Raw genomic sequence first — 25,117 nt, 5'->3', positions numbered from 1 at the left:
GGAACGGGGATCGGTACGGGCACCGGGGCAGTCCTTTCCGGACGGGTGTCCTTTTGGGCGCCTGCCCACTCCCCGCACCGTGCCATCCTCCACGGGAGGGCCACCCCCGACCGCGGCCACCCTCTACCGGGAGGTGGCAGCTCTCCGCGACAGGAGCCCTGCCTCCGCGGCCGTGCACCCCACCCGCTCCCGCCCCCGGGTCCCCGGGGGTGCCGGGAATACTCGCTCCCCGTCACTGGGGCAGGAGGCGGGGCCGGCGCCGTATAAGAAGGGACTGAGCGGGCGCTTCGCTCCCAGGTTCAGAGACGCCTTGTGCTATCCCCGCTTGCTTCTCGCCGAGAACGGCGTGACCCGAGCCCGTATCGGCCCCCTCGGGGAGGCGACGGCAGGGTAGCAGCAAGAGCACCGGTGTCATCACCGGCAGTAGCAGCAGTATTAGCAACAGTACCGACAGCGTAGCAGCAGCAGCCCCGCTCCCCACCTGCCCGCGACGGAGGCTGGAGCTGCGCTCGTCGCGGACCGGCGGTTGGTGCCTGTGGCCAGGAGCCCCTGAGTCGCGGCCGTGCGGCGCCGCGTCCCGCTCTCCCATGAGCGCCGCCGCTCTCTACAGCCTGGACTCCCCGGCATGCTATAAGAGCTGGTGCCTGGAGCCCGCCAACTTCTACGACGCCAAGGTGGGAAGCGGCGGCGGGCCGGGTCCCGCCTGCAAGCCGGGAGCCCGCGGCGGCTGCGGGATGAGCGGCGAAGAGGCGGGCGGCGGCCTGGGGGGCAGCGGCACCAATTTGGCGGAGCTGAGCGCCGCCGCCCCGGCAATGTACGAGGACGAGAGCGCCATCGACTTCAGCTCCTACATTGACTCCATGTCGGCCGTGCCCAACTTGGAGCTCTGCAACGACGAGCTCTTCGCCGACCTCTTCAACAGCAACCACAAGCCCGAGCGGGGCGGGGACTACGGCGAGTATTTGCCGCCGGGCGGCGGCGCCGGTCGCGACCCCGCCAAGGACCTCGGCGCTGCCATGACCACCCTGCTGGGCGCCGAGCCCCGCACCGCCTCCTCCTCCTCCTCTTCCTCCTCCTCCTCCTCCTCCCGCGGCGCCCTGAAGCAGGAGCCGGACTGGAGCGACAGCGACCTCTCCTCCTCGCTTCTGCCCTCGCAAATCGCCACCTGCGCCCAGACCATCATGAACCTGAGCGGGCAGCCCACGCCGCCCACCTCCCCTGAGCCGCCGGGCAGCAGCTCCCCGTCCAGTTGCAGCACCCGCTCCCCGGGCCCCGCCGCCGGCTCCGTGCCCGGGTCGGCGCAGGGCGTCCCAGCGGCGGCGGCTATCGGCGGGAAGGAGCGCAGCAGCAAGAAGTGTGTGGACAGGTTTAGCCCCGAGTACCGGCAGCGCCGGGAGCGCAACAACATCGCGGTGCGCAAGAGCCGCGACAAGGCGAAGCGGCGCAACCAGGAGATGCAGCAGAAGCTGCTGGAGCTGTCGGCCGAGAACGAGAAGCTGCACAAGAAGATCGAGCAGCTCACCAGGGACTTGACCAGCCTCCGGCACTTCTTCAAGCAGCTGCCCAGCGCCTCCTTCCTGCAGCCCGGCTCGGGCACCGACTGCCGGTAACCAGGGGGGAGCGGGACGGAGAGACGGACTCCGGGAGACAGTGGATAAATACCTCAGAGGGCCGGGCCTTTGCCGAGCGGTGCCAGGCCTTTGCCGTGCCGTGGCGGGCCGGGCCGGGCCGTGGCGGGCGTGGGGAGGACGCGCGGAGCCGCCGTGGGACCCGCCGGGCAGCGGCCGCGCTCTAGCTGTGGCAGCAACGTGGGGCGATGCCGGGGTCTTGCACCACGAAACTTGCCAAAAAGCCAAAAAAGGAGGAAAAAAGCTAAATATATATTATTTTTTGTCTTCTCTCCCCTTAAATTATTTTTATAATGGTAGTTTTCGTCTTTTCTACATTTTACTCATACCGAAGCAGCTATGGTACATCTGTTAAAATGATTCGAACCCCATGTATTTTAGACATTAAGATAAGAAAAAAAAAGACTGAGCATGCTCGACCTTTTATATCAGTTTTTACAGCATTTCTAAGAATAAAAGAAAAGCATTTTAAATCAACCTTGCTCTGGTTTGCTGTGTTTGGAAAGCAGTGGGGAAAGCTGCGCAGCCCGGGAGCTGCCGCGGGCTTGGGTGGAGAACACGGCAGAGGGGAGGGAGTCGGGTCCAGGAGCTGAAATGAGGTGAGAACAAGCCGGGGTGAGGTGGCCTGTGTGCCTCTTTAAGGCAGAGCCAGGGCCATGCCATGGTGGGAAGGACTGGGACACCACGGTCGTTGCAAACTGCTTCCCTCGGGAGTTTCAGCGCTGTGCCGGGATGCTGAGTCAGGGCATGGAACACCAGGACGGAAGGGGCCTCGAGGATCACCTGGTCCAACCTTTCTTGAGAAATGAACTGTCTAGATGGGAAGGCCCAGGACCAGCACCCTGTTCAGCCACCAGCTCCCCATCCAGTTGCCTCTGAGGTGGTTGGGTTGAGCAGCAGCTGCACTGCAGGAGAGGCTGCTCTTAGACTAGGACTCTCAGAAGCTGTGTTAAGAAAACGCACAGAGAACACAAGAATAAGTTAACTTTCCTGTTAAACCCCCTCGGGAGTAGTTTGCACCCAGGACAGTGCAAAGCTGCCCCCACGCTAAGGGACTTCGAAGTCTGTCCCAGGACAGACGTGGGGCAAACAGCAGTCCTCAGGAGCTGTTGCTGCAGCCAAGCTCTCAGTCCCGGTAGGACAGCCAAGTGCAGGAGACAGGCACTTTTATTAGTCCTTGCTAGTGAAAGTGACAGCAGGCAGTAACACCAGCTGCTGTATTCCGATAGTGCTTTCATAAAGGTGACAGCGACTGCCGGCAGAGGAACGAGCTGGGCAGGCACCTCCGGCAGCCACTGCTTCCTCAGCGACAAATCTGGCTCGTTTGGACCCTGGCCCTGTACAAGGAAGCGTCCTGCAGAGGACTGGACTGAAGTCCCTTCTTCCTTACAGGGAGGCAGGTAAGAGAATTAAACAACTGGAGGAGGAGGGCAGGGGGATTCAAGAGCTGGGCCATTCCTTCAGTACTCATGATGTACACAAGACTTTGCCTTGTCAGCCTCAGCCGCTGGAATGATCTGCATAGCAACAAGTTTGCTGCTCCTTTTCTCCTGGGTAATCACACATTGGGACCCGCAAAAAACATCCTCTGACATGTACAGGTTTTTCAATTACTGTGAAAGGGAAGGGGGGGAAAAATCTGTTTGCTGACTGAACTCTCACATTACTTCTCACATCTGAAGCAAAGCACACCGAGGAGGATTTTGGTATTTCTCTGTAATCCATGTCTCTGTACAGTCAGCGTGAGGATAACTACGTGGCTTGCATAGCAGTTTGCTCATTACTTGTAATAGAAACTACAGTGAAGCACCCACTTTGTGGGAAGCTACAGATAACAGGGTAGTTCTGTGCTTAAAGACCAATTAGCTGTAAAACATTAACTTCATATATGCTTGACACTTCAAAATACAAGCTTTGTTCAAGTCTCTGTCTTTATAACATTTATTGCATGCTGATAACAAACATGACAGCTCAGAACTGTGTTCTGCTGCTGGCAGAACATCTGGAATCTGCTGATAAAACTCAAGACCAATGTTTGCTGCCTATAGCAAGACATTTATTTAAAAAAAGGGTACAATATTTTTCATCAACACAGAATAAATACAGTAGTATTAAAAAGAACAGTCACAACCAGTCAAAACTGTCTAGAACAAGATGCATGGCACACAGAAACGGTGAACCTGCTCAAGAGCTGTGTTCCTGAATTCTGCACTGATCCAGAAGAATTCAGAAAGCTGATTTGTTTTTTCTTCAAACAGATTCTTTTCAGCATTAGCAGAATGTGCTTTGTAAATCACAGTTTTAATAAACTATCTCAGCACTTATCACCCTCACATTATGCATTATCTGTGGCACTAGTTAACAGATAACCACATTACAAAGTCCACAGATACTGTAGTAGCTGACCAGAGTTCAGCTCAGTCTCTTCCTGCTGCTTCCAGAAGAACAATTTCCTCCAGTGCAACACAGTTGGGGTGGCTGGTGGCCGAGGGGACGTAGCAGTTCAATAACCCCACCTCCTTCCCCAGCACGCTCTGCACCTCATAGCTCTGCAGTGATAAAAGCATGTTGATTAAAACAAACAGTCCTGGACATTCTGTTCCAAGCAGCATTGGGCTCAGAAGATGCAGGGTGTAAGGTCTTCCAAATGACAACTTTTTTAAGGACTGAAAAAGGGACATTACAACTGATGGAAAGAATTAATATTAGATCTTCAATAACTGCATCTCACTCCTGCTTAAAGTGCTGCTGCCCAACCAGGCTTTCAAAAATGAGCTGGTTGAAAAACAACAACAAAAATAGCTGCTGTGACTTTGAACTCAAGCTTGCTGAAGCAGAACCTGCATATGCTCCCTTTAGCTTCCTGACAGCCACAGGAATTCACTTGTGCAGTGCCTGCATACATACTATAGATCAACGACATCAAGCAAGGCCACCGAGGGGAAAACACTTTTTAACTCTCTTCCCCCCCTTCTAACTTTGTGTTGTATCATGCATCATTTATGACCACTGGCATCTTCACAGGCCCTTCTGTTTGATGCCCTGACTGGCAGTTTTCCCACCAGCTGTGCCTGAGCAAGTTTGTAGAGGCTGTACTCTGTGCTGGGGAGAGGGATGAGGCGCTCAGTGACTCCTCTAAGTGAAGACAGCACATTGCCAGAAGAACTGATAGCACCACCAGCTGATAGCTGGACAGGGGATCTATCTCAGATGGCAGCTTTACCTCCATTTCTCTCCTCAGTGGGGCCTGTCTATGACCAGGCTGACCATGCCCGGGCCTGTGCACTTGTACAGGTCTGTGATACCCACATATATTGCCTGGCTCAAGATATAAACAACCCTTTTCTTTTTTTCTTCCCTAGATTATTTTTTACCCCAGACTGGTCCTACAGTCTAGTTCATCATGCAGCTGCACAAACATCTATACTGGTGTAAAGGAAGGGCTGCCACTAGTTCAGGAACAAGTGGCCAAAGCCAGTGACAGCTAAAACCAGCCTCTGCCAAAAGAAATTATCACAGAGCTACACCCTTAGAAACTCCAGCAGCAGTGGCACAAAAACCTGCCAGCCCAAATGGTATTTCTTGTGATTAATCTTTGAGATGTGCTGCTTTTTGAGATGCAGGGGTTCAGAGATGGAAACACGTATGGAAAAAAAGAGGGAAAATATATCTCTGCATTTCAGCTAGGGGACAAAAAAAAGTTTCTAAGTTGCCAGACTTCTGAACAGAAGCACTATAAAAACTGAAGCATAAAAAAGAGGTTGTTTGAATTCTAATAACTTGAAAGACATTTTGTCAGCCTGTAACCATCCAGACACAGCCTGTAAAACTCAGCAAGACTTAACTGCTACTAAAAGGGCAAAGATACTTTGCAAGTTTCTTGTATCTCTTTGCTTAAATGAACCATACACCCTCCAGCACAAGAAAAATCATTTCCAATTTCAGAGCAAAGTTCCACTCTAAATCCTACCCTTAAATCCCATTAAGACCATGAAGCACGTAGCAGCAAAATGTTAGAAGACTCTGTAGGACAGGGAAAGCAGAATGACCCCCAGTACATGTCACCTTTACTGGGCTGGTTAAAGGAGACAAGGAGCTGCCCTTTGCCCCCTTCCTAAAAGGTGAGGGGGGATCTTGGGATGCTAATTGGGTCTAACCAGCCTCTGAAGGTGCTGCTCCTTCACTGCTGACCATCCAGCAGCCAATGCCAGGCAGACACCTACTCAAGTGCCTCCCTCACCTGTGATAAATCTGGGTCACTGTGCCAAAAGTCAGGGTTCTTCTGATACCTCAGATCAAAGGAGTAACTGCTTCGTGATGACATAAACTGTACTTTAGCCCATGTATCCTCGTGGCTCTCGCTTGGTTCATTCATACAATCACAAAGTCTTCTATTTTGCAGATTTCTCTACTATTCCTGCCTGCCAGCAGTCTGAATTCAGGAAGCAGTTGTGGTTAATAGGGTTTAGAAGCCCATCCCAAAAAGGTGGGATGCTTGGACTGTATCTTTGCTGTCTTTGGATCCTCAGCCAGAAAAGAGAGGAAAGCCCATGGCAGCTCTGACTGCCTGGACACAGTGTGACATGCAGGCAGCTCTGCAGACCCACAGCTGAGCTAAAGCTTTTTACACATCTCATCTGTGGCATGCTCCTTCAGAAATAGGAGGGTGCCAGCCTGATGGTGCTCATGCAATAGCAGGGCATCGGCAGGTGGAAGGGCAGCTTGACCAAAGGTCTGGCCCACTCAAATCCCAGGCTGGTTATAAGACAAAAAAAGTCATTATTTTTAGTGAATTCTCCTCCTGCTCCTAGTGCAGATGTGAAATGAGCTGCCTGGAAAGGCGGAATCTCCATCCTTGGACCTGTCAGCCAAAGTCATGGCCAACCTGCCCATGAATTGACAGTAGCCCAGGCTGAGTGGCAGGCTGGATGATGGCATGACCTCTAGGAATCCTCATTTCTATATTCAACTATTTCCCACCTGATTCACATCTCCTGTACTCTACCTCCACAGTAAGTTATATAGTATTTTGTTGATGTTCATTATACCTACCCCATCCTCACTGGCAGAGGACATCAGGAGAGAAGAGATTGTCTTCTGTAACAGCTGTAAGGAGAAAATCAACAGGCTTTGTGCATAACAAAAGGTGTTCTGCTTGCAGGTTAAAAGTCATGTTTTGTTTCTTTGGCAGAGAAAGCAGATGAGAGGTGACAGAGATGATGTTCAGAATGGGACTCCAAAAATACACATTCCTTTTAGACTGTTGAGATTGAGGTTTCCCAAGGCCCTACCCAACAAAGCCCTTCAGCTAGCCCATAAACCAGCCCGCAAACCTCAGGGTGAACTCAATGACCCTATCTGGGAATTGGATTCTGAGTCCCATGAAACATAACTTCAGCATCAGATGAAATTATGGGATACTCTTACATCTGGCCATTTTCCTCCTGACAGAGCTGTTTATTAAAGTGTGGTGTAGAGTGTCCCTGTGTCCACATTTTTAGCCTCCCTACACTCACTCCAGAGAAGTTCAGTTTGTGCCATTACCTTTACTTTTACTGTACTTTGAGATCGAGATGGACATCTCAAGAAGACTTCCAGCTGCATTTTCATGACTGGTGAAGTGACAACTTCAGAGCACTGGTTGCAATACATCAATCTTCTGAAACATGCAAATAGTGATGGAAAAGCATGGTGAAATGGGAAAACCATCAGTCATAAATCAGCACACACAAAAACCCACCTGGCTTATTCTCTAAAACACTTTGCTGATGGACTTTAAGTAGGAAAGCCCTGGTAGAGATTCAGTCGATAACTGCAGACTGAGTTCTTCTGTTGGTTAGAGCTCAGTAACTCTCTTGGAAGACCTAAACTCTTCTAGGAAAAGGATCTTCCTACTAAATGTTTTGTCAGCATGGGGGGAGGTTGCTGTTTACAGTCACCCTACTTGAGCAAATATTCCTCTCATAACCTTCTGCGAGTTTTGGCAGAAGAAAACCAGTAGGATAGATTTGACTCAGGTAACTTATTGGTTTAGGCCCTCGTTCAGCAAACCTTCAACATTTTCAGCACACACTTAAGTCATACGCATAAAATTAAGCTTGGCTATATGTGCTTGTTGGAGTAACATCTTAAGCAAATATTGGTGCTGCATTGTTCTCCAAATGAAGCAAAACTGTCCTTCACAGCACAGACTTCTTTTTCTAATGTTGAACTACACTTCCATATGAATGTATATATATATATAAATCATAGAATCAACCAGGTTGGAAGAGACCTCCAAGATCATCCAGACCAACCTAGCACCCAGCCCTGTCCAATCAACCAGATCATGGCACTAAGTGCCTCATCCAGTTTATTTATTTATATATAAATATTTTTTTTGCATGATGTAATACAGGACAACTTGATTTTTAGTTCAGCTCCTCCACCCTCTCTGCCCCCCAGAGGCTATACAGAACAAGGCAGAAGCATTAAAGGTTCTTATATTTAGGAAAATGTTATCAATTTCAATGGGATCAAATCTATTCTCCTTATGCCTCTTATCATAGAATCAACCAGGTTGGAAGAGACCTTCAAGCTCATCCAGTCCAACCTAGCACCCAGCCCTATCCAACAAACTAGACCGTGGCACTAAGTAGCCAGGTGGGGTTGGTCTCTTCTCCCAGGCAACAAGCAACAGATCAAGGGGACACAAGTCTCAAGTTGTGCCAGGGGAGATACAGGATGGATGTTGGCAGGAAGTTCTTGCCAGAGAGAGTGACTGGCATTGGAATAGGCTGCCCGGGGAGGTGGTGGAGGCACCATCCCTGGAGGTGTTCAAGCAAAGCCTGGATGGGGCACTTAGTGCCATGGTCTGGTTGACTGGATAGGGCTGGGTGCTAGGTTGGACTGGATGATCTTGGAGGTCTCTTCCAACCTGGTTGATTCTATGATTCTAATTGCCTCATCCAGTCTTTTCTTGAACACCTCCAGGGACAGCAATGAGAGAGCCTCCCCTTCCCTGTTTTACACTATGACTATTCTTATCCTCTTGTGTTTTTCTCCCATCAGGTATCTCGGAGTCTGCAAGAGCAAGCTGGCTAAGTGGCTGGAGGGAAGGCTTTTCAAGAGCACACCAGAGTGATGCAGGGTTAGCATTTCAGTAGTAACAGGTCCTGTAAGCTCAGTCTTTGCATTTGAGAGAGTTTACTCCCAGAATTCTTTTAAAGAAAGGATTTTACACCTAAGTAAATTACAGCAAAGATCACAGTTCAGTATAAAAATGAGATGAACTGGTGGTACACAGGGTAAGGAGGTGGGGTAGGCAAACACAAGAAGCTACTTTTAATGGATCTAAAACTCAGACCTGTGATGTACAGGGACGTTTATGCAGTGGGCTGTGAAATCTTTGTGAGCAACACTGTGAAAACAAACAGAAAGTGCTAAGTGCAGATTCAAACCACGTCATATCTACTTGTATCTTTCTAAATAAATTAATCTAACCTTGCAGGTTTTATCAGTTCATCAGCAATAAAAATACTACGTCTTAGTTGTAGGAAGGAACAAAGTGCAGCCTGTGCCTGCAGGAGTCATTGCATCACCTACTGCTGTTACAGCTACATCTGCAGAACACCTGGAGTGCTCTGGAGCATGCTGACTCTTACCTGTCCTGGGGACTCAATTCCAACTTTCCATTGCCACATCTGTCACAGGTAGGCCAGGAGAAAGCAGTGCTCTCATTAACTCCAACAACAGTGCCTGCAGAAGATGGAACTGTATAGAATACTAGCGACAGCAAACAGTCACTCCTGGCTTCACAGCAGCAGTGACCCTTTTTGACCCTCAGCTCAGTCTTGTCACAGCCAGGCATCAGTTCCTTCAACAGCCTCACTCCCTCTCTTCTTCCAAACTCCAGCAAGGCAAAAAGTGTTACATTCTAGACATACCAGGTAGGCAATCGATCACTAACTTTCCAAATTGGTTCGGTTCTTTTGCTTTGGGTTTTATTGGTTTCCTGATTTGGGTTTGTTTGCAGGTTTTGTTTTCTTTTTGCTCCTCTGATGTTTCCTTGGCAACCAGAAGCTTTAAAAATCATCAGGTCAGATAGCTTGATATTGATATGTAGGACACACAAACCAATGAGGAAACTCAATCCCTTTAGAAAGCGACGATGCAGGTTGAATTCCATTAACAATGGAGTTATTCTTCATTTCTACCCATTTAACAGAGATTAGATCTGGCCCACAGATTTAAGTGTGTGCAGAAGAAGGTAATGCCAAAGATACTTTGGACTAATACAAAAGGGCCTTGCTAGGTTTGGCAAGAAAGAATAGATCCAGAGGTTTATGAGAAGCCAATAAAGAGTGTATTATGTTTTATGGTAACCATACGCTGAAATTATGAGCATTATTGATGAAGAAAATGCTTCTAAATACTTAGAAGCATACAAAGTGGATCACCTGTTAGAGTGGAATTACACTAAAATAAACCCTTGTGGTACAACGGAAGCATAGATGAAAAATCCCAGCTCCTGCTGAGCAGGAATCTCACAGCTTTAAACCACATTCAATGAAAGCAGGCCTGGGAGAACAGGGAGCTTTTACACTGTCTGGGCTGTAAGACAGGGCATTAATCCCTTGCTTTCCTGCTTCTCCTGGGACAAGGACTGGCAGGAAAGAGAGAGTTGCACATAAACAAAACTGTAATTTTCTTTGGGAATTCCAAGGACAGCAAGCCTAAAGATCAGGAAAGGCCTGTAGTGATAGGATGAAGGGCAATGCTTTCATACTAGAGAAGAGTAGATTTAGAGTGGATGTTAGGAGCAAGTTCTGCATCATGAGGGTAGCAGAACACTAGAAGAGGTAGCCCAGGGAAGTGGTTGAGATCCCAGCCCTGGAGATATTCAAGGTGAGGCTCAACAGAACTCTGAGCACCCTGATCAAGTTGAGGATGCCCCTGCTGACTGCAGAGGGGGCTGGACTAGATGACCTTTGGAGGTCTCTTCCAATCCAGACCATTCTATGAAATAGAATCATAGAATCAATCAGGTTGGAAGTCACCTCCAAGCTCATCCAGTCCAACCTATCACCCAGCCCTAGCCAGTCAACCAGACCATGGCACTAAGTGCCTCATCCAGGATTTGCTTGAACACCTCCAGGGACTGCGACTCCACCACCTCCCTGGGCAGCCCATTCCAATGCCAATCACTCTCTCTGCCAACAACTTCCTCCTAACATCCAGCCTAGACCTCCCCTGCCACAACTTGAGACTGTGCCCTCTCGTTCTGTTGCTGGTTGCCTGGCAGAAGAGACCAACCCCACCTGGCTACAGCCTCCCTTCAGGTAGTTGTAGACAGCAATGAGCTCTGCCCTGAGCCTCCTCTTCTGCAGGCTGCACACCCCCAGCCTCTCCTCTTAGGCCTTGTGTTCCAGGTCTCTCACCAGCTTTGTCGCCTATGATCCAATTTCTAAGCACACAACAAACCAACATGGATTTCACTGACACAATAAGCAATTCTGCATTTCACCCCTTGGACTGCTATAATTTTCATTCTTCAGTTTTTGTGATAAGCTGGGATTTTCCATCAGCACTTGCTACTACAAGGCAGGATGCTTTCTGCCACCACATGGGCATGTTGCCTTCCTCATGGAGAAGAAAACCTACCAATTAATTTGCTGAATATATTTCCTTTCTCATTTAAAAAAATTGAGAAACCAAAGCCCCACTCTCTGGCAGATCTGTTTCTCTCTAAGCCATTTAACTTTTCTCCAGTTGTGTGCCACATTGCAACTGCAGGATGCCAGTGCACAGGTAATAAAAGTACCTGTGAAGGAAATCAATCAGGATCAGACTGATTGATGTCTAATGGATGGCTTACTTTGATGGGAATACAGAATTCCTTGGAGGAAACCACCAGAGATCACAGAAGCCAGAATAAACCCAACTGAAAGTGGCAACAGATCTCCTAATCTAGTGACAACCTTGTGCATCCTACATGCAAAGTGACTTCTCAGGTTCAAGCTGCTCAACCACTGCGCATCTTTGTCAAGACTCTGGGTTTTGCCTGATGTTCACAAACCTTTTGGCTATTTTCTTTTAAATGGAAACACACATAGCCAAGAGTTTATTTTTACCTCTAGTCTATTCTTATGAGTTCTTCATTAAGAAGACACTGACAATGGGACAACACCTGGTAAAACAGGTCTCTGCTGAAGAATGCAAAGAAGTGATGAGGATTAGCAGTAATACTCTGGCTGAGTCACCCAGAAAAATAAAGTGGATATTCTTTTTGCCAGTCAGTCACCTTATTTATGGCTGGGAAGGGGAAAAGTTTAATCAAAAAGAGAAATCTAGGTAAGCTGATTGACCCCACCTTGTTCACACTGTTAAGAGGGAAAATGAAAAAAAGAAAAAACAAAAAAACACCCCTGCTTAAGGGTGTTGGGTATGAAAATATCTAATGTCAAAATGGAATTACTGGTGGTGAGTCATGTACTGGGCAAATACAATTAATCAAGTAATAGTCCAACATAACATATGTGGTATGGGCTAACGAGAATTTGTTCCTAAGTATGATTAAGAGGAAAAACAGTTCTGTGTGAACTGCCAATGCTGAAGTCATCTTGACTGCTACTATATGGCAAAAGGAGATTGGAAATTGCTTTGCCAAGCACAGCGACAGGAAAATAAATCTGTTAACCCTGAAGCTCACAGGTGAGGACCATGAACTCATCTCTAAAAGATGAATAACCTTTCCAGTAGAAAGCAACCACAGGTGTCCACTCATCTGTTAAGAGCAACACTCCGTTCCAGAGCTGGTGGGACTGGATCTCTGAAACAAAGGCTTCTGACAAACTTCTGCTCCTTCTGAGGCTGGATTTGCTGTAGACTTTTGTCAGGGTGTCCAGGGCTCAGCTTTGAGTGTGAGTAAGGACTGGAGGGACTTCAGAGTCTGGAAGGAACATTCTATTGACATATCTTCCAAAAAACAACCAATCTACCTAAAACCTGGCAGGCAGCATGGCCTCTGTCCCCCTCAGTCCTGCTGGCAGGCAGCATGGCCTCTGTCCCCCTCAGTCCTGCTGGCAGGCAGCATGGCCTCTGTCCCCCTCAGTCCTGCTGGCAGGCAGCATGGCCTCTGTCCCTCTCAGTCCTGGCACTCCTGGAAGCTCTGACACTGTGACCAGTTACTGTACCTGTGGACAGGGACCTGAATGACAGCCTGCATTTTCCAGTGGTTACAAAGAAGTTTTTCTAGGGAAGGTTGAGCCTGCTGAACCCCTGAGAGGCAGGTGGAGCAGCCATGACTGCTAAGGAGCAGGGAGGAGCACTCTTTCAAGGAAGGGTAAAAGCTTTGCAGCCTTTCTGAGCGTTAAGCGAGAGCAGGGCCAGGAACAGCATATGTAGGTGACCAAAAGTACAGGAAGTGAAAGGAGGGCACAAAACCCAAGAGTGAAGAAGGTAATATGGTTTCTCACTGAAAACCAGATTAACAGCTCCCTGAGTGAAGAGACAGAGACACTGAGTGACTTTTGAAGATGGTAAATTCTCCTCCATGGGGTACTTCATCAAATACATATCCTCCCTCCAACAATGTAGGGTTAATGCTCTCAGTGTCACTTCTCCACTAGAAAGATGTAAGTGATAACTACCTGCATTCCAAAACACTGGATTCATGTCTCAAATGCTATCAACGAATTTTATTTACACATAAAAGTGAGAGCTATGATCTATATTTAGCATTAGGATAGGCACAAAGAAGATACTCTATATTCTATGCTGGTACCAAGGTGTGGGAACATAGTGGTAACAGCTACCCTGGACAAGTTTCAGATTAAGCAAGACAAGGCTGTGGGATTAAGTTCTCCTTTTGTCATTCTTCCATCCATAATACAGAGCAGGGGAAGGGTGACACCTCCCATATGTGTAAAGTAAGTACCTGTTTATACAACAGATCACAAAGGAGTATTTTCTTTCTACTGGAAAAAGAAAGGACAGGGAAATGTCTGCTTTATCCTACTATGTACACTGTCAGTGGGACTAAAGACAACAGGCACTAGTTATAAAATTAGGAGTGGAGAAGCAATAATTTTCAGCTTTGGAGAGGTTAAATAAAAAGCCAAAAGGTATTTCACACCCAGTGACAGAAATATCTTTCAAGTAACTCACAATGTAGGTGTGAGATGTATATATAACACAAAGGCTTTGAGTGAAGTGCCTCTAGCTGTGCTTGGTTTTCATTTTGCAGTGTTAAGAGTTCAAGATCTGTCACTGCAAGATGCCCACATGCTAGTCACAGAGGCACTGCTCCCTTGTGGCTCTGCTGTAAGGGAAGGGATGTTTAGAACAGCTTTGTGTAGCTTCAGACTATTTTTTCAGCTGGCATTAGAGCTGGAAAGATTGATTTGTAACCACTGTTTGCTACTATTGAACACTCATTTCCAATGCTCCAGTGAAAACTTGGTGTAAATGTAAAATAGTATATCAAGAATTTTCTACAAGGGCTACTGGAACCCTAAGAGTTAAGCTAAGAGGGGAAAGTGTCTTTAGAAGCCAAGAGTTATTGGGCTTTTAAGGACTTTTCCCTATAGACAATCTACAACTGGGAGGCTTAAGAAGCTGACTGGCCCAAGCATTAGAAAATACACAGTAGGAAATGTTTCTGCATGATTAGGAAATGACAGAAAATACATTGTAAGAAATGTTTCTGCATGGTTAGTGGTAGGGCTGAAATATTAGACAAAGCAGTGATCCAAAGTGGCTGGTGAGCAAATATTGGCCAAGTTACGCTAGATGACTACGGTGAAATATTAAATTGCCCCATTGCAGCAAAGCTCCAGGGAAATCAGACACTAACCCCTACCACTCAGGATCTGGCTAGCATGTCGTATTCATCTGCCTAAAAAATATTAGTATACCTCACTAGTGCCAATCTCAACAAAGCTGGGGTGAACAGACAGCTTCTGAAAGAAGGCAGCGAAGGGAGGACTATAATAAAACAGGTTGTGAATCAAACATACATCCTGGGGTATCAGTGAGTGGGAGCAGATCTTGGCCAGCAAGAGGCAAAGAGAAGCCACAGAGATGTTAAAAACTTCAGTACCCTAACGACCCGCAGCAGTACTGTGCTTTTGTGTCCCCCTATGCTGTTTGTGCAGGAAATCAATATGAAGACCTACAAGCACAAATAATTAACCACCTTCATTTCAGGAAAGGCCATACGAACCTCTCAGAGCACAAATGGAGTTGGCCTGCGTTGTAGAATCCAGCTCGTCGAGTCTGACAGGGCCAGTCAGCTCACTGAGGTCAGCACCAGCAGCCGAGCACAAAAGAGGCTTTTGTAACAGGAGAACAGTACGTTCAACACAAATAATCCTACCTGCCAACAAAGACATTTCAACTCAGTACAGTAACAAGGAAGAAAGGTGACCGTGTTAATTGTCATGGCCAGTAAAGACAATGATCCCTGCCAGCTGCTAAACAGATGGACAGACTCCATCAGCTTTTCTCAATGACAAAATATTTTGCTTTCAGTGCCACATGCATCATGCTCTCCTTACACTCTGCAGCTCATGGGGAAAAGGTGTCTGAAAAATCTGAACATGGCAGAAAAGAATCTGATTCCAGCCTGACTCCATGCTCCCTGCAAAGCCAGCCTTACTGTCTGCTCCTTGGAGCAGAAGCTTGGGCACCCCTTTGGCTACCCTTACCTTGTTTCAAAGACTACAGAGTAGGTGCACACAATGCTTCACTCTCCAAAGCAGAGATTTTTGCTTCAGGACACAGGCTGATGCTTCCAGTCTGCTTCCAGGTTGGAAGTGACTGAAGGTGTGAGATGTGAACTACCCATGCAGGCGCCATACAGAATTGTGCCTGAACTTTTCAGTAACTCAGAATGAATGTAAAGTTGACTACCATCCTTACATGATCTGCATGGAGGTGAGGGCTCACGGCTAAGACAGTAGAGAAGAGTTTGTATAGTTCTGTGTCTAGGGTCTTGGCTCACCCTCTTTCTCCTTTCAAAGGTTGTAAATCCAATAAACCAAGTTTCTGCAACATCCAACCAGATGAAACCAAGTTACTGTTACACCTGGAAGGGACCTATAATGATCATCTACACCAGCTGTGTTTGTCTCTTCTGTCAGCTAGTACATTTGATTGATGCTGGCCATTAGATTCAACAGCCAACAAGGAAGGCTGACAGAAATATTGGTGGACACACAGCAAGATCACTAAATTCTCCTTTATGTTGAAGATCAAGACAAAAACTGTCATAAAGAAACCTTAAGGGGAAACTCTAATTACAACTCCCCTCAAATTTCCTCCCAGGCTTGCAATGTCTCATCTTCATCTGACAGTGGAAGTCTCTACAGGTCATGTACTGCAGTGTCAGAGATTAGGATGCTGTTTCAGTTTGATCCCAGCTGCTTCAGAACCACCACTCAGAGCTCACCATTGCCCCACAGTGCATCCTTGAAGAAGATGAGTCGTGAGGCAGTGCTGAGGGCTTCTGTGATTTCTGTGCTGAGGACACAGGATGCAGCCACCGACACAGCCACAACTTTTGGAGTGACGTGGGCCATACCTTGCAGTGAGCAGTCAGTCACAAACAAGCAAATCTCTCTCTGATGTACAGGAACGTTGAGTTTTGCCTGTGATTGCAAACAAACAGACAAACAAGCCAAACCAAATAGAAAATTGGAAGGCAGTTGTTAATTTTTAGCAGAAGGGAAGACTCAAATGACAGCCTCATATTTAAATCACTGATAAAACTGGCAGAAATGATTACATTTAGGGCTCATACTGGAGAATAAATTACAGCTTGACTGGAATTTTTCATGATTCCTCACTGCAGACAGAAACATCTCTACCTTGAATTATCTTTCTGGGGTTGACCTACTGGAATCTTGGCTTTACCTCTACCAACTATCACCCTTTATCGTAACTCACTTAAGACTGTATTAGTGATTTAAAAGTACATTTTCTTTTACAAATGAAGTTAATTAGAACAAAGACTTAATTTTCTTTCTTTACTTTATAAAACCCAGCAAGGCTAATGCTACTAATGACATAATTCCTGTGTGAGCAAATTTTCCATGCTCTGTTATCTGATCCCCAAGAGCACCAGTCCTTGGCTAATAGCTCCTGCCCAGTCCTTGCCTAATAGCTGCTGCAAGTTACAAAGCTGGAGGTTTTTCTTGGTGTTGAACATCCATCTCTAGCTGTCTGAATGATGCACAGAATCAGGAAAATAGATAAATCAAAAGTAAGGGATGCAGGAATCTGCAATGACAATGTAAGTGTTCTGCCTAAGACAGCTATACAAGTACTATGGTGTGACTATATTAAGGTATATCACAACTACTGATGTTGCACCCAAAATACCTACATTTAATCTCAATCTTCATACTTGGAAATAATTATGACCAAATGAGTAGTAGGGTTTGTATTTTTCATGCTGGGATGGGGACCAAGACAGACTTGGCAGACATTACATATACACCAGTGGTTCTTCCAGGGACTCTGACAAATTCAGATGGGTTGCAATTTGAAGATTGATGCTTGCCTTCTTCTTCTTCTCTTTTAAACACAGTCCAGAGAAGGTGCACGGGGATGCTCAGAGGGCTGCAGCAGCTCTGCTGTGAGCACAGACTGAAAGAGTTGGGGCTGTGCAGTCTGCAGAAGAGGAGGCTCCCAGGTGACCTTCTTGTGGCCTTCCAGTATCTGAAGGGGGCTACAAGAAAGCTGAGGAGGGACTTTTTAGGGTATCAGGTAGTGACAGGACTGGGGGGAATGGAGAAAAGCTGGAGGTGGAGAGATTCAGAAAGGACATGAGGAGGAAGTTGTTCAGCATGAGAGTGGTGAAAGCCTGGAATGGGTTTCCCAGGGAGGTGGTTGAGGCTCTATCCCTGGATGTATTTAAGGCCAGGCTGGATGAGGCTGTGGGCAGCCTGCTCTAGGGTAGGGTGTCTCTGCCCATGTCAGAGGGGCTGGAACTAGATGATGCTTGTGGTCCCTTCCAACCCTGACTCATTCTATCATATCTACGTGAAACTTCCCCGTGCTTCAAAACAAAAATGGGTTTCACAACAAAGCAAATTTCACATTTAGCAGTCCAAGCAACTTGTAAACTTTAAGACTGCAGTATCTTCATAGGAAGAATTAAGCTATTAATAACTTAAATATTTAACTAAGATTAAATTACTTGCTTAATTCAAAAAGTTTTGGCTATTATTTTTAATTAGCCTGCCAATTAAAAGTTCATACTTAAAGCTTTTACATGAAAATTAAATCCTACAAAGACTGGAGAAACACAGAGCACAGAAGTATTTTATTCTCAAAAGCTCCCTGTCTCTAGCATGAGGTAATGCAACAAGAACTCAATTTTTTTGGTCTTTGATTGAATTCAAACCCTGAAACTGTTAACCACACTAAAATTACCCCTTTTTTGGGGCCTTTTTTCATGCTAGCAGCTCTCAAACCAAATGCATTCACTGTAAATAACGACTGGGGTAATTAATAACTCAGTTATTACAACCATGTCTTAATGCAATATATGCTGCCTATGGCAGCGATGCTGTTTCTTTGCCTAGTAAGTACCTACATTTGAGTACCTCTTCTGGGCAGGGAAGCATTAGGACAGCTTCAAAGAAAGAATTTTTGCAGCTGTCCCCTGAGAATTACTAACACATTAAAAGCTGGCTTTGAGAAGAAGCACCCAAAAAGTAAGTAATAATAACAGCAAAAAATCACAAGTTAGTATAAAATCATCATCTTGCTATGTGTGACAATTTGTTCTGAACAGAGAGGACACAACAGACAAATAGCAGCAGGATTGAGTTATAAGGCAGGACAGCTCCTTAACCACAGATGGAATAGATTTCCTCATATTCCTTCTGTACCACAGGACAGATTCGGAGCAAAAATAAAAGCATGCTTCCATTCCTCTCTCACACAAATGAAGTATCTCAGGACACTGTAGCTACACAGAAGAAATACTCTTTTACAAACCACATTTGAGTTAGCTCACCTAGCAGATGGTCTAATAAAAACAAACCTGCAACACAACCCAAATCACAGTCCTTTCCTCACTTAATGCCACTCGATGATGTTCCCTGGGCAGGGTATGTCCTCTTGGCAAAGGCAGCTGCAGTAAACAAGCTGCTGTTCATGACCTTCTCCTGGGAGGGCTGGGCAAGGAATACACTAACAGCAGGTAAATCCCTTTACATTCCTAGGGCAGTTATTCAGCAGCTAGCCAGAAGTTATGCAGAAGGACACCTTCTGTTGCTTTGCCAGCATTCCTTCCAAAAATTTATGAGCCCTCATGTTGTTGGCTTATAAAAATTTAGTGCTTACACTTCAGTAAGTGATTAGCCACTAAAAAAATCCAGCTAATGAACCTCCTAGCAGCCAAAGGACACCATAGACTCTTTTTTTCCTGCTAGACAAGTTTCCATTTTTCAAACTCACCTCTGTTCCTGCATGCTCATCTTTTCTCTGCTTTAGTGATAATGTTTTCCATGCAAGAATACTGCTGACCCACAGCATCTCAGATGTAGATAAAAAGGTTTGGCTAGGATCCCACTAGTCTAGAAGTTTATTTTTTAGCAGAACAGGTTTCTTGGAATCAGAAGTTTATGCATGTATGCGTGCATCTTTCTGTTAGCACCCTAAAGATCCCATTGAGCTAGCCCTAACTTCACATCTACAAATGCTCTGTTAAATTCTCCCTTGGTGTGGAGAAAGCACCACAGGTAGTCCTCATCTTGGGAGTTAAAAATGCTTCCTGCCTAAAAATCAAATAATAATTAATTGGCTTTTGAAGCAAAAGGGCAAGACCTAAATTAAATCTATGCCTCACACTAGTGGGAAGCATCTCCAGCTATCCTGTTGGCTCTTCTGGAATTTGTCTTTGGCTCATGTGCTTTGATTCCCACTTTGTTTCTTGCGAAGCTGATGGACAATTGCAATTTTTCCTCCACCAGAATTCAGCACTGGATCCAGTTGGTAACTGAGGATCCAGTTACCAGGACGAAAGAAAATGTAATAAATCAGCAACAAAAAACTTCCTTGAACTACTGAGGGAATCAGCAACATTTTGAAAGAAAATCACAGTGTAATTCAGGAACAAATAAACAAAACATAATTATGAGCTTTCCAACACAGCATGGATAGCAGATGTATTTACCTAAGAGTTCCTCCTTTCCACTAGCTGGACCAATAAAAGCCAAATTTGCCTGAGGGGTTTCTACTGAAGTCAACAAGAAGTCCACACACTTGCATGCAAAGACCAAAACTCTGATTTTATATAACCATCATCTTTTAAATTCTATCCCCAGACACTCTGCTGACTGTGAACTTTTTGTTACTTAAAGACACCACTTAGCTATAAACTGAGTTCCAGCTAACTCCCTTAGCAGGGTGCAGTATTATCTCTGGTCTGACAGAAATCTCTTCAGAGAAATTCACTTCTAGTCCAGATGGTATTGAAACTAGAGGCACAGCTCATTTTACCCATTCACAGGCATTTTAGACTCGGTGACAACTCTGCTCGTATAACTTCTCTTCACCTGGCTTTTTGGCCTGGGAAGAGAAGACTTAGAGGAGATCTAAACAATGTTTATAAATATCTGAGGGCTGTGAGTCAAGAAGGAGGGGACAAACTCTTCTCAGTTGCACCCTGTGATGACAAGGGGCAATGGATATAAACTACAGCACAGGAAGTTCCAACTCAACATGAAGAAGAACTTTACTGTAAGAGTCCTGGAGCACTGGCACAGACTCCCCATAGAGGTTGTGGAGTCTCCTTCTCTGCAGACTTTCAAGACTCATCTGGATGTGTTCCTGTGCAACCTGAGCTAGATTTTATGGTCCTGCTCTGGCAGAGGGATTGGACTAGATGATCTCCAAAGGTTCCTTCCAACCCCCGACATCGTGGAATCACAGAATCAGTCAGGGTTGGAAGGGACCACAAGGATCACCTAGCTCCAATCCCCCTGCCATGGGCAGGGACACCTCAGACTGGATCAGGTTGTCTAAATCCTGTGATCCTGTGAACTCTTAAAGACAATCCAGAAGGGTTTTGGGTTTCCCCCTGAACAAGATCAGTGCTGGGTTCTTCACATCAGCATTATGCTGATTTCATCCTAAGTGCAAATATTACCTGTGGCTTGAGGTACAGCACCCGTGCCCAGAAGCTACAACGTTCGTTACAAGCATGGATCTGAAAACAGTACAGAAACAGGGAATGAGACAAAGATGGTTCCAGAAATCCAGTGGCACAAAGTATTTGTCATCTGACTTGTAAAGCAGATTACCTGAAGAATGTCTTTCAGACCACGGACAGCTGGCGGCTGGTACAAATTAGACATCTCTTCTTCCTCATCCACTTCCACATGGATTTCACCAGACTGAGCAGTGAGGATGTAACAGAAGCTGGGAGGAGGAAGATCAGTTGTCATCTATTAAAAAAGTAAGGAAAAGAAATGTGACCTTAAAAAGCAGGCACTTTCATTTGGCCACTTGGGGTTTATAATCAAAACCAAAACCAACCACATGATTTACATCTTAAGGGGGAACAGAGAAACAAAATTATATGGTTAATAACAACAACTCTGAAGCAGAAGCTGAGTTAATAAACCAACATTCCCAAGTTATAAGTGAAATCAGCTTGTGTGGATCACTCTTTCCATCATCTGATATTGATCCTCTCATCACAGAAACAGGATCTGGCACACCTGGCAAAGCATGGTGACTTTCAAGGTGTTGCTTGTTGGCTTTGTATCTTTTCTTAAATGACATGGTAAGAGTGCCCTGATTATTTATTTATTTTTTAAGCCTTAAATTCTCTGAGATTTGGGGACTTTTGCATGTGGGTGGGTTTTTGTGATAGTAAACAGCTGCTGAATTTTTAAAGCTGCCAAATTAAATGCAGGACAGCACAAGGAGATAATGAAGAACAGGACCACAACAGCTACGAGCGCTGCTCTCTTTGTGTTATGCCAGATTGTTCTTTCCCCTTTAACAGGCACTGTGATGTAACAGCTTTATCAATCACCACTTAGAGAGGTCCCAAGCTAAAAGGCTTCTCTGAAAGCACACAGACAATGCTAGAAAATAATTTTTATTGTGGCTATGGTAAAATATTCTTCTGGCAATGTTTGCTGTTAATCAAGTGCATCATTTAGCAAGAGAAATAGGAATCTGTTAAAGACTGCTTCCTACCCATGGAAAAAGACAATCTGCATAGGGAAATAATAAGCAAAATAAGTTGATACTCAAATTCTGTTTGCCTCTGACAGCACTGAAGATGGTATTTGAATGTGATGTGTAGGTGGCTGCAAAGAAATGAGTTCCACAGATCTCTTCCCAAGAGCTTTATCAGCGTGCTGGCAACATTATTTATGTACCTGTGGAGAAAACTTGCTCCCATAAAACTGTGCATAAAGCTATACTGCTTGTACTATGAAAAATGTATCTCAATGGTGGAGTCGCTGTCCCTGGAGGTGTGCAAGAAAAGACTGGATGAGGCACTTAGTGCCATGGTCTAGTTGACTGGATAGGGTGGGTGCTAGGTTGGACTGGATGATCTTGGAGGTCTCTTCCAACTTGGTCGATTCTGTGATTCTACCATTCAACTGATAAAACTCCACTCAGCCAAGAACCTTCAGCAGTAGAAAGCAAGTTGTGATCCTCTGTGGAATGAATTAGAATGTCAGACCCAGGACAGAAGCATCAATGTCATGATTATGGCAAGTTTCCACCAGTTTTAGATTGCTACTAAAGCAGAGAAAATAAGGAGCAAATGAGAGTCATAACAACCCTGAATAACATTTAATAGCTTTGCTCCATCCATGGATATCTCCTTGCTGTAGCCCACAGGGTTTTAATCCACAAAGCAATCTATTCCTCTGAGACTTCTGAAATGTCTAGATGAGAGGCAGAGTCAAGGAGAAAACAGCTGTTTCAATCAGCTGCAGTCTTGGTTTTCTATATATAACCAAGGTCTGAACTTCTAATTCTTCAACACAAAGCCCTGCACAATGCAAAGAACACTATACTCACAGGATACTAGGGGTTGGAAGAGACCCAAGGAGATCACTGGGGATAAAAGACTATCAAAGCCCAGAAATCATAGAATCAACCAAGTTGGAAGAGACCTCCACCCAGCCTTAGCCAATCAACTAGACCATGGCACTAAGTGCCTCATCCAGGCTTTGCTTGAACACCTCCAGGGATGGCAACTCCACCACCTCCCTGGGCAGCCCATTCCAATGCCAGTCACTCTGGCAACAACTTCCTCAACATCCAGCCTAGACCTCCCCTGCCACAACTTGAGACTGTGTCCCCTTCTTCTGTTGCTGGTTGCCTGGCAGAAGAGACCAACCCCACCTGGCTACAGCCTCCCTTCAGGTAGTTGTAGACAGCAATGAGCTCTGCCCTGAGCCTCCTCTTCTGCAGGCTGCACACCCCCAGCTCCCTCAGCCTCTCCTCACAGGCTTTGTGTTCCAGGCCTCTCACCAGCTTTGTTGCATCTACTGTTCCCTGGGTTGGAAACCTGCTTATTTTCACTTTTTTTCTTCCTTTTCTAGAACTTACATCCTGATTGACTCCTCTGGGCTCTTACACAATTTTTTGATACCACAAACTTCTTCCCCAAAGTAGAGCCCTACACAAGAAGAGCAGCACAGCACAGGCACTTGGCTACCAGAAGCTTTTCAGATGATTTCATATTGCAAAATGACAGAACTCCTTTTCAAATACAAAAGCTGAAGAAAAACTAAGGATGCAATTTAAGGCTTGCAACTACAGAGTAACATAATTTAAATTCATTTTCATACCTTCCCCCCTCCCCTAAAATCACAGGAACATTCCTTACTTCTCAGGTGATTTTTGTGTTCATCCTTTGGGTGTTTTCACATGAGACAAGTACCAGTCAAAGTCACCCTAACTAGTAAGAGAATTGATTCCAGCAGTCAGGCTGATTTCACAGAAGTTAAACTTCAGAAAAGTGTTTTCAAATCTAAGGCTGAAAAGTGCTTCCAAAGGAAAAAAAAAAAAAGTAAAAGTTAATATCCTTTTGTCTGGATTTCTCATCTGGCTCTGGGCTATCTAATATTTCTTTCCTCCAGCAAGAAGAGAGGAATAATTTCTCTGGACATCCTACCATTCCTAGCTCTAGAGGATTAACAAGAGGTTAATTACATCATTTTGGAAAGATGCTGCCCATCCAGAGGGCTTCAGGTTAAGCCAGGAGGTTGCCAGAAACAGTAAACCAGAACTCAGTAGCTAAAGAGGGGCAGACAATCAATGCCCAAAGTAAACATGATTACACTACCAACAAAAACAGCAGTTGTGGGTGAAAAAAACAACCATTTCCATAATAACAAGACTTACCATTTCAGAGTCTTGACTTTGTCCAGGAACTCTTACAGGCACTACTGGAGGCCACAGACTGTCTATCAGACTAAAAAGTCCTAATGCCCTTCAAAGAGACCAACAAAGTCAGGTTTAAAATCTTCTCCGGTGTTACACTTTACATCAAAAAAGATTCATTTAGAAATATAATTTAAACCATTGTGTGATTATGAAAACTATTTTAAATCATACTTGTTTTCTAGAAGCTGGTTTTGATTTGGTCTAATTAAATCTCCCTCTGCAGGGTGGAGAGGGAGAGAAGGGATGCACTCGGTGGCAAGCAAGTTGTGTTTAATCCAGCCTGCTACATGATAAAATCCAGGGGAACTGGGGTAAAGCCTAGCTGGAGAAGGACACAGGTTATGAAAAATATTAAGTTTTGCTTCTAAAATTGTCATTTCTTGCTCTTCTCTAGCAGCTGACTCTAGCTGCTTTCAGGGATGGCAATAACTGTCAGAGAGAAGGACAATTCAGTTCTCTTAAGTGCATGCATAGAGAGCAGTCTCCTTCCCACACGGCTGCTCATTTAGTGATGAGTTTTATGTATTCATTTTGTGAGTTTCTCACTTTTAAATCAGAAACAAACATAAAACTAGCAGCCCAGCACATTAAGGTAAAAGACTGCAGACTCTTGAGCTTCGGCAAACGACACTGTCAGTTGGAGCAGTTCAGTGGCTGCCTTGGCATCCTGGCTGGACAGGCAGCAAGAGGCCAAGAAAACAGTTAAGGGGGGGGAAATAGCTGCAGATAACCAACTTGAAGAGGCATGCATTTCTGAGTTAAAGCTCCCAGTTATCTTGTCCTCCTTCTCTGCTCTGTGTGGTTGAAGCACAGAGCCCTGGATTTTAACTCCACGCTGTCTCCAAGAACAAGTTTTCTGTTCCTCCAATTCAGAAAGCCACTGTTTCTGAAACAGCTCTGAAAAATGAAGTCCACATCTTGCTCAAAGTAATCTTAGTAATGTTTAGAAGGAAATGGCATTCTCTGGTACAGGGCTGAAGCACTTTGCAGTATGTTGCTTCTCTTTGAGAGGTCACGGAAACTTTTAAAGTTCTGCTTTTAGCTGACTTCTGCTTAAGCTTATTTATTTC

General features: G+C 45.5%; 2 protein-coding genes across 2 annotated transcripts in view; one reads left to right on the top strand and one right to left on the bottom strand.

Moving 5' to 3' along the window:
- Window positions 1-357: 357 nt before the first annotated feature.
- On the top strand, window positions 358-2,105 carry CEBPD (CCAAT enhancer binding protein delta). Its single transcript, XM_064170708.1, has one exon. It carries the CDS (start codon window positions 588-590, stop codon window positions 1,608-1,610), a length of 1,023 nt encoding a protein of 340 aa, XP_064026778.1. The 5' UTR covers window positions 358-587; the 3' UTR covers window positions 1,611-2,105.
- Window positions 2,106-3,660: 1,555 nt separating this feature from the next.
- SPIDR (scaffold protein involved in DNA repair) overlaps window positions 3,661-25,117 on the bottom strand; it is a 199,134-nt gene continuing 177,677 nt past the window's right edge. Inside the window, exons 12-20 of the mRNA XM_064170710.1 lie at window positions 24,006-24,093; window positions 20,927-21,070; window positions 20,773-20,832; window positions 16,060-16,258; window positions 14,833-14,985; window positions 9,272-9,365; window positions 7,173-7,287; window positions 6,681-6,734; window positions 3,661-4,177 (exon numbers count right to left, since the gene is read on the bottom strand). Of these exons, the coding sequence (XP_064026780.1) occupies window positions 4,046-4,177; window positions 6,681-6,734; window positions 7,173-7,287; window positions 9,272-9,365; window positions 14,833-14,985; window positions 16,060-16,258; window positions 20,773-20,832; window positions 20,927-21,070; window positions 24,006-24,093 (1,039 nt within the window). The 3' untranslated portion in view covers window positions 3,661-4,045. The remainder of the gene's footprint in view (window positions 4,178-6,680; window positions 6,735-7,172; window positions 7,288-9,271; window positions 9,366-14,832; window positions 14,986-16,059; window positions 16,259-20,772; window positions 20,833-20,926; window positions 21,071-24,005; window positions 24,094-25,117) is intronic.

This window comes from Pogoniulus pusillus, chromosome 34, assembly GCF_015220805.1.
Source record: "Pogoniulus pusillus isolate bPogPus1 chromosome 34, bPogPus1.pri, whole genome shotgun sequence".
Taxonomy (NCBI): Eukaryota; Metazoa; Chordata; class Aves; order Piciformes; family Lybiidae; genus Pogoniulus; species Pogoniulus pusillus.
The sequence above is the reverse complement of the archived record's forward strand: the minus strand, read 5'-3'. Positions and strand labels throughout refer to the sequence as shown.